The sequence below is a fragment of the Lutjanus erythropterus genome, chromosome 1 (assembly GCF_056507025.1).
Source record: "Lutjanus erythropterus isolate fLutEry1 chromosome 1, fLutEry1.hap2, whole genome shotgun sequence".
In the NCBI taxonomy this organism is placed as follows: domain Eukaryota; kingdom Metazoa; phylum Chordata; class Actinopteri; order Lutjaniformes; family Lutjanidae; genus Lutjanus; species Lutjanus erythropterus.
In genome coordinates this window covers 3,883,348-3,893,177 of record NC_139317.1, presented here as the reverse complement: position 1 = coordinate 3,893,177, position 9,830 = coordinate 3,883,348, and the positions used below count along the sequence as shown (strand labels likewise).

The window sequence follows — 9,830 nt, the reverse complement described above, 5'->3', positions numbered from 1 at the left end:
AACTGTTGGCTATTTGGTTTGTTTACAGCACAGAGCAGAGGAGGTTGTGTGTCACAAACTGCTATAAAAACCCCAACTAAGATGCATATTCTGAATTTGCTGTTTGCAAAACTGGTGAAGTTTTCCTGCTCACAGAGTCGTGCAGCGGTTACCATCTTCGTCTGTAGCTTTTACTTTGTTGGCCAGAACGTAGCATTAGGTGACAAAAATACTCATCTAGCACGCCCCATGGCTCCCCAGAGACGGAGACTGTAAATCCAAGATGAAAACTGTCTAGGATGAGCAACAGATTTTGCAGCAGAGGGACTCGCTTTCACTTTCACTATCCATACTGCAGCACTGAGGGATGTATTGTTATGAACAGTGACTGGACATTCACATGAAAAGTGCTGAATTTTCTTTTTAAGTATTACTAGCATCAAAATACTCTTGAAATGTCAACAGTAAACTTTAGTCATTGTGCAGAACAACCCATTTCAGGCTCTGTGTACACCTGGTGCTGACATACGTCACATCACAGGTGGACAGTTCTGAGTACAGATTTGAACGCAGCCAACATACATTAAGGACATCCCCAGACTCCCTTAAAAAATGTGTGCAATTTTGAGAGTTATTGATTGAGGAGAAAGTTCAAACATTTGTGAAACAGCTGCAGCAAATTCTTAACCATTTGTGCCTTCTTGTAAAGTCACTGTCCACACACTTTTGTCCATATGGTATGATTGCATTGCAAGGAGAGAGTAAATACTTTCTTCCTGTGTGTTTATGCAACAGTATAATGTCTGCTTGTTGTTTGAAATGGCCTGTTTTACATTTTATACTTTGGCTAGCAGAGAGATGACGCTCAGTTTTCGAATTTTATGTGAAAGTAAAGTTTACAGCCAGTTTAAGCGTCTTTTTAAGGGGATTTTATGTGTGTTTAAATATTTTACATTACTTTTTAATACATCACTTTCATAGTAGAAAAATATTAAAAAACCTTTACTCAAATAAAAGCTCTCATATAAGTAAAATATTTCTGTAAGTGTTTGTCTTCATCATGGGACATTCTTACTGCATGTTCACCTAAAAGAAATAAAATAAGATTAGATAAACCTTTTTAATCCCACTCACAAAAAAATCAGTGACAAATATCAAATGAAAAACTTTGAAAACTAACTTTTATTTAACTCAACAGAAAGATGATGCTTATAGGAGATTTGCCAAACAAACACAATCATCGCTTCACCTTCAGGCTAAATACCAGTTTACATCAAAGAGCAATGAAACTGCCCTCTTTTGTTTTCCAATTAGGTTGAAACCTCAGAGGTCGTTCTGCTCTTTATCATCATAATGAAGAGTTCAGCCTTCAGGGCTGATGGTGTGACGACTTCCAGAGCAAAAACAAATGGATGAGAGCCGCTGTCACAACAGAAATATGAGGTTTGTCAGAATGTTTGTGCACTGAAATGATCTATTCAAAATATTAATATATTTATAAGGCCATTGAATTTCAGTTACCTTTCAGATCAATATTTTACATCAAAAATATGATCACTTATAAGTGATCATATATGCAACATTAAAACCACCTTCATAATATAACAATGTAGTGCCCCCCTTGTTTCGCCACAACAGCTCTGACCGGTGGGCCCTGAACTACACACACCTCTAAATGTGTCCTGTGGTATCTGGCACTGACATGCTAACAGCAGAATCCTTTAAACCCTGTAAAGCAGCTCTCAGGTTTTGTTGCTCATCTGTGACTCAGCATAAGTCACATGGAATTTGATTTTTTCAGTTCTGATTTGGACCACTTTCATATTTGGTCTCAAATCAGATACAGGGTCTGATTTTTTACAGTGTGATATCAGTGTGAACAGTTACATCGGAATAAAAAACTGTAAAAGTTCTTTCTGCAAGACTGTTGTGCAGAGTCACTGACAGATCAAGTTAAAAGTAGCCCCTGGACTTCCTGATACTTTGGATGAAATCTGCTTCTATGAGGCCTTTCACATCATAATCCACCACTCCTGGTTCTGACTCTGAGTCCACACACACACACACCTCTGTACAGAGGTAGCAGCCATCGCTCCACAAAAAGCATTAATTCTAGATTTGGCTCTTTTTCTCCTCATCCTCGTGATCATCTGCCCATGAATTTCGTGGCATATGCAATGATAAGATAAGGTGTGCATTTGTTTTTTTAAACAAAATATACAATACTAGAAAAAGAATATTGACATATATATACACACACTAATATATAGCACATAAATATATATACAAAGCAGTGCAGTAGTTTGTAAGAACCCGTTGTTTTGGAGATGCTCTGGCCCAGTCGTTTCCACCACATCAAATTCAAGACTTTTGTGGCTCATCGGTGTATAATAGATGCAACAACCCAACAGCATATACAGTTGTTAATATTAGCTTTAACCTGACAACATTTAGATGCTGTATAGATGATAATGAATTTGGAAAAAAAATCCAGTAATTAACATATTTTTTACTTAAACTGAGTCATTTTGCATAATAACTTCTTGTGTTTTTGATATTTTAATTACAGTGTAGTTGTAACTGTGTTGTATTTTATTTAAGTAAAATATCTGAGTACTTCTTCCTCCACTGTCACATTAATAATTATCAATGTATATATTAATTATTATAATTAGTAATTTACCAACACATCTTTCCTTTTTTATTATTACTATTTATCTTTATTGTTGGAGTTTATTATTCCATTTTTTTTTTTTTTTTTTTTTATTGTCTGATTTTAGTTGAAATGTTTTAATCCTGGTTCAGCCATATAAAAAACTTGGGAAATTTGTTTAAAAAAGTGTTGCATGAATTTAAGTGTATTATAATTATTATATTTATTTGTATCATTGTTATTTTCGGTTTTATATTGGTGCTTTTTGACCTGTAAATGGGTGAAAATAACGGTAGTAGGTGAGACTTTTCCGTGTTTACATAGTGTGAAGGAGTGAAACACCGCCCCCTGCAGTCATATCGTAGAAATACATTTGCTCATATGTTACAAGCTCTCGTTGGCCTTTGTGTTTGTTTGTTTGAAAGCTGTTAAAACAAACTCAGAGAGAATTTTATCTCCTCCTCGGGTGGTTCAGGTCTCCTGGTTGGACCTCCAGCATGGAGCGGCTGTAGCAGCATCAGCTCCCCGGCCACCGCTCACTGCGCGGCGGTTTCCGGTGTCCATCCGTCTGCAGGAGGATGGCGTCCGGCTTCACCCGCATCCTCTCTACCGCCGGTCCTCCGAGTCCCAAATACACCGAAGACTGTTCACCTCAGACTGAAGACGGCAGTGAGAACCATCGATAAGCCGCTCGAGTAAGATGTCGTGCTTTTATTTTTTATAAATAGTGGGTTTTGCAGATGCTCGGCTCTGGGAGGTGGATTTTCCCCTGCAGCTCCGGGGAGGCCTAGTTTGATTTGGGGTCCGTTTGCAGTGAAGGCTCGTATCAAACCAGTAGACGTTATTGTGGCCTTTCATAAAGCGGCATCTCCAGCGATGCGACGGTAGCTCACAGGCTGCACTGCTTCAGTCGCTTTTACCATGTTGTACTTAAGTTAATATAGTCATGTTATAGCGTAAAAGTATAGAAAAATGAGTTTTCTAATGGGAGATATCTGCTGTTAATCTCAAAGGAAGTCCAGTTGTTTAGTAACGTTAGCTGTAGCTAACGGTTAGCCGTTAGCTGCTAGCTACGCTGCGTTTGTGTATAAATGGGAACCCCAGAACCGTGAAAGGTCTCGCGAGAGTGCCAATTTTAACTCAAACTATAATCTAGCCTCAAGCCTAAAATGAGTGTTCCCTGTCCCCCAGACCTTCGCATATTTGAACTGCAGGGTGATCACATTTAAAGACAATAATAATAAAAAAATTGAACAAACTGTACAGTGAACTAGAGCAAGTCACACAAATCTCGCAAGATTTTGGCAAATCAAGGGTTCCTTTCTATACCATAGACGTATATTAGCCGCAGTTGACAAGCTAATGCTTGATAGCTACATCCTGGAAGAGAAACAATTTCAGTAAATACTTCGTAGAAAATAACAGTTTCATCAAGTAAAACGAGCTGGAGGTGCCAGACTTGATATTATAAAACCATTCACATGACGTTATGTTTGAAATTTACATTTAACCAAGATATGGAACCGTTACGGTCCCAATTTGCGTTTCAGGAAATAGACCGAGCCCATTTTTGGTTTTGATGAAGCTCTCTCTGAAACGTTATAACATAGCGGTTAGCGGTTATTCTTGCCTGTTTGCTTTCAGGAAATTATTTCTGGTCTATATATCATAGCACCATAATATCTACATAACAGATAGAAATATTTGCAAAGTAGTCTTTAAATTTGTTTCCTGAATAATCGATGAACAAATGTAGGCCTAAACTACAGTAGAAACATGGTTTGTTTCAGTTCCACAAACAAGACTTGACAGTTAACAGTCAGACATTATTCTGACACTGAATGCAGCACCACTCCTCGCTGAAATGTAAACATAAGTCTTGTAAGTTTGTGTTGCTGTTTCTTTCAATGCTATTGGCAATGGATAGGGATGTAATGATACCAAAAACTCACAAGGTGTGATAATGCTAGGGTTGTAATTAATGATTAGATTACCGTCATTATCAGTTAATCTGTTAGTCTGTAAAATGTCAAAAATTCTCATCACAATTTCCCAAAGCCCAAAGTAATGTCTTCAAATGATTTATTTTGTCCAACCAACTGTCCAAAATCCAAATGGCCAAGAAAAGCAGCAAATCCTCACACTTAAGAAGCTGGAACCTGTAAATATTTAAAATTATTACACGTAATTTTCTGTCATTGCAGCTCTAGATAATACCACTACAAAAAGTCCACAGTACAATATTTATTGCAATGTTAAAAAACAAAACAAAACCAAAAAAAGAAAAATAATGACTTTGATTAATGATAATTCCCTTTGTTAAATAACTGGGGTGTAAGATAACACTGATCCTTTTAAGTATCACAATGTTATGTTTAGTGATACTGCATCACTCCTCAAAAACACTGTATCATGACATTGAGATAAATGTAAAGATGGCAGTGGTACATTTTGTCTTGTGTTTAAACATCTGACTGCTAGATAGCAGTGTTGTTATCTATCTTCACTGTTATATTTTCATAAAAAAAAGTAAACTTTTAACTAAAATTAAATTTTAAAAAATTGTTATCTCTCATCCTGCTTACATCATTGCCTTCTACTGAATCATATCCCCTGTATTGTGAGACGTATTGTTTCACCAGGCTCTTGCCAATACACAGCTCTATTAAATGGTAAATCTGATGTGTACAGGATTTTTTTTTCTATATAAAATCAATTTTTCCTTTTCACTTGAAATGCTTCTGTGTTCCTTCATTAATAAAATAAAAGTAGCTAGCCATGATCTAAGCATGTGAAAAAAATTGGCATTAACTGTCTTTGGCAATGAATGTTTAAATTATTTATATACATTTGCACAGTGCAGCAGTCAGTAGCAGTCCTTTTATGAAATAAAAAAAAATATTTTGTAATGTTGCTGTGGATACTGTCATTATCTGGTACAATATTTTGAATTTTATTTAGCACAATATTTGTTATATCCTTGATAATAGGTCATGCTGGAAACTATTGCAGCGCATCAGCCCTGCACTTTTATATTAACAACCTGCATTGTATTTACTCATTGCAAGGATATTTTATGTATTTGACATTTATGTAGTAGTGTGTTGTTTAGGGCTGCACAGTATGGTTAAAAAATGCAGTTATTGTGATAGATATTGCAATGTGATTCACAGTTTGTGGGAATGACAATGCATGCATTGTATTTCATATGCAATTTTAATTTTTACTGGGAAAAAATCCTGCTGACGTTTTTTGGGCATGTACCAGACAAGCATGTTTTTTAGGCTACAGTTGGAGAATAAGATTAGGCCAGGGCATCTGTGCAGCACTACAGCACTATGTTATGATGCTGTTTTGTGACATTTTTTTTCCACTATTCAAAAACTGCAGCTTCTGCCATTTGGATATTGCACCTGGCTGTATTGTGACCTTGATAATATTTTGACTGGGCAGCCCTATAAACTAGTGTTGCCTCTTTCAGCGCTATTTAGAATTGATTGTGTTTTAGCAGTTCATAAGCCCTGCATTTTTATAATGACACCTTACATTGAATTTGCATTTGAATAATATTTTATGTATTTGAAGTTTATGTTGTTTGTGTTTTTCCCTTTAGGTTTCCTCACCTATCTCAAAGGACGTGTGTAAACACAGATACAGCACTCAGTGAGTCTCAGGGTATTTGTTGCCATTTCTTAAACTACACCACCCTCTCAGTTTGGCACTGAAAACACCTCATCACCTGAGTGCTGAGTTCCTGCACGCCAAGTGGAAGGATGACGGAGGCGTGGCAGCAGCAGCAGCAACACGCAGTGGCTCCACCCTCTGTTGTGCACACGCTGCCCCAGGGAACTGACAACACTCTGGGCTGCGCGGTGTACGGAGTCGTCTTGCAGCCGGACACCTCCCTGCAGCAGCCCCAGCATGGCCAGCAGCTCACAGTTCAGGCCCAGCAGTCCTCGCTACAGGTCGGGGGCGAGAGGGGGCACAAGTGTGGCGCCTGTGGCCATGACATCTCTCACCTGGCCAACCCTCATGAACATCAGTGCATGGTGAACCAGGACCGCTCCTTCCAGTGTACGCAGTGTATGAAGATCTTCAGCCAGGCGACGGACCTGCTGGAGCATCAGTGTGTGCAGGTGGAGCAGAAACCGTTTGTGTGTGGCGTGTGCAAGATGGGCTTCTCTCTGCTCACCTCCTTGGCTCAGCATCACAACTCGCACGGCAACGGAAACAATCCGATGAAGTGCTCCATCTGTGAGAAAACGTACCGGCCAGGTTCCGGAAACGTCACCCCAACCTCGTCAGCTGCCAACCCCCAGCAGCCCGCTACTGGTGAGACTTCCAGCGGCGGTGCAGCAATCAGTGCCTCTTCTCCTCCTGCATTTGAGGCCTCTGCACCAGACAGGCCATATAAGTGCTCAGTGTGCCATAAGTCCTTCCGGCATTTGTCCGAGCTGACCCGCCACGAGAGAGTACACACTGGTGAAAAGCCATACAAATGTGACACGTGCGATAAAAGCTTCAGCCAGTCTTCACATCTGGCACACCACCAGCGCACGCACAGCTCTGAGCGGCCATACAAATGTGCTGTGTGCGAGAAGAGCTTTAAGCACCGCTCTCACCTTGTGCGGCACATGTACGCTCATTCAGGCGAGCACCTGTTCAAGTGCAATTTGTGTGAGATGCACTTTAAGGAGTCGTCGGAGCTCCTGCACCATCAGTGCCAGCCAGAAGGAGAGAGGCCGTTCCGCTGCGGTTCTTGTGGAAAGAGCTTCAAGCGCCCATCCGACCTGCGGCAGCATGAACGCACACACTCGGAAGAGCGACCTTTCCAGTGTGAGGAGTGCCAGATGAGCTTCAAACAGCAGTATGCGCTTGTACGCCACCGTCGCACTCACAAAAACCCAGCTGATCGCCCTTTCAAGTGTAACCTCTGTGATAAGGGCTTCCTTCAGCCGTCCCACCTGCTCTACCACCAGCAGGTTCACGGGATGGAGAGTCTGTTTAAGTGTGCATCTTGCCAGAAGTCTTTCAGCCAGTCAGGAGAACTGCTGAGGCACAAATGTGGCGGTGAGGTGGAGAAGCCCTACAAGTGCGATGTGTGCGGCAAAGGTTACAAAAAGAATTCAACGCTGCAACGCCACCAAAACTCTCACTGCACAGAGAAGCCGCTGAAGTGCTCCCTGTGCGACAAGCGGTTCGTGTCATCCTCCGAGTTTGTTCAGCACCGCTGTGACCCGACCCGCGAGAAGCCGCTCAAATGTCCCGACTGTGAAAAGCGCTTCAGGTACTCATCGGAGCTGCAGCGCCATCGGCGAGTCCACACCGGGGAGAAGCCTTTCAAGTGTGCCAGCTGCGACAAGAGCTTCAAGCAACGTGAGCACCTGGCCAAGCACCAGAGTGTGCATTCACGCGAGACACAGTTTAAGTGCGTGTGGTGCGGCGAGCGCTTTGTGGACCTCACGGCGCTGCAGGAGCACACGGTCCAGCACACTGCGGAGGGTGAGAGCTTCCCTGAAGCTCCCTGCATCCCATGAACTGAACTGCTTGTCAGTCCTGGGCAGCAAACTTGACTTTCACCCACAAAGCGACGTGTGCCAGCCTCCGCTCTCCCATTTGTAGTTTATAACATGCACCTGTTAATTAAGTTTATGAATTTTTAGTATCAGTAACGTTAAGACTCAATTCATCCCCATCCTTTGTTGAGTAAAAGGCAAAACACCCTAAATCGACAGGCGATTAGGATCCCTCGACTTATTTTGGAACACATGGAAAAAAACTTGAACCGAATGAAAAAGGTTTGTGATGTAAAATGTGGGAAGATCTTGGTTTTGTTTGTAGAGTGTGGGACCTTATTTTGTGGTTGCATGTGATTGTCTGTTTTGTAACTGTTGATTCTGTTGTTGAGAAAGATGACAAGAACTTCCAGACAGTTGTCAGATGTGTGTGCTCATGTGTAAGCTCCTCTGAAATCCATGTGCCTTTTTTACCGACCGATCACTCATTTTGTGTTTTTGTTAATTTTCATGTCCAGTATAGGCGAGAACCTCCCATCCGTATACAGCGGCTGGCCTGTGCAGCAGTATCTTTTCATATACTAGATCTTAGGTAGTATCATCTGTTTGTGCATGAATATTTATCACACTTTAATATCACTGTTGTATTATAGGTTTGGTTTATTTAGGAAAACATCCTAACGGCTTTATTCCACCGGGCACGGCTGTGTCGCGTTATGACTGCGACGTGACCACTGGAGCTGATCGCAGCCTTTCAAGACGTTGTGTTTCCACCTGAAAAGTTACAGTGTGTTTCAGAAATGGCTCTCTGCTCTGCTTTGCATTCAAATTAACACTGAATCTACATTAGACGTCAAGTTGCACAGAGCAGGTCGCGCCGGTCAAGAAGTGAAGCACAGGAACAGTACTCCAGTAAATTTTCAAAATAAAGCACCTTGTGCAGACTGCAAAAATAGACCAAAAAAAGAAAACATTTAGCTATGTAGCACAAAATATGAGGAAGAATTACCAAATCAACCAAGCCTGAGCACGTCAACAAAAATTCGGATAGGCAAAACCACATCTGGGTATCAATACTCGATAACTTTTAAGTTATCAACTAAGATTTAAAACTTAGCACATTTTCTCTAGATAGTTGAACACATTAGAAATGAATTAATCATTAATAATCACCTTGTCTTTAGACTCTAACCCCTACACAACCCTTCAAGGATACTTGGTTACAGATAATGAATGACTGAATAAATAAAATGGAAAACATGTTTTCTTCTAAATTTAAGTTCTATTAATCAATTCTAACAGCACATTAGTTATGTGAAACATTAATTCATGAGGCAGAACAATTTAAACAGAATAATAAAACTATGAGGCTCTTACCTAAAACAGCTGTGTTTGTCTACCTGTCCTCGCATGTTCTCGCCAAATAAAACAAGGTCAAATGGGACTCAGTTACTGTCATTTCTACACTAACAAGGCAAACCAAACCAAATCACGAGAAAACCTGTGATCTCTGGAGAAATAGTACATTGTCAGTTAAATTCTCAATGGCAATAATCGATTGTTTAACATCCCCACTGAAGTAACTCAGTACCAAGGAATATTGTAACTTCACCTGCATTTGATCATGTTTGTACGTTTTCAGTAAAATAAATGCATAAAATGTAGTAAGATTATGTGAATGG

General features: G+C 40.5%; 1 protein-coding gene across 1 annotated transcript; it reads left to right on the top strand.

Moving 5' to 3' along the window:
• Window positions 1–3,006: 3,006 nt before the first annotated feature.
• Window positions 3,007–8,626, top strand: znf319a (zinc finger protein 319a). The gene is made up of 2 exons (XM_084723378.1): window positions 3,007–3,327; window positions 6,246–8,626. The coding sequence occupies exon 2, from the start codon at window positions 6,406–6,408 to the stop codon at window positions 8,167–8,169; it is 1,764 nt and encodes a 587-aa protein (XP_084579504.1). The 5' UTR covers window positions 3,007–3,327; window positions 6,246–6,405; the 3' UTR covers window positions 8,170–8,626.
• The last annotated feature ends 1,204 nt before the right edge of the window (window positions 8,627–9,830 follow it).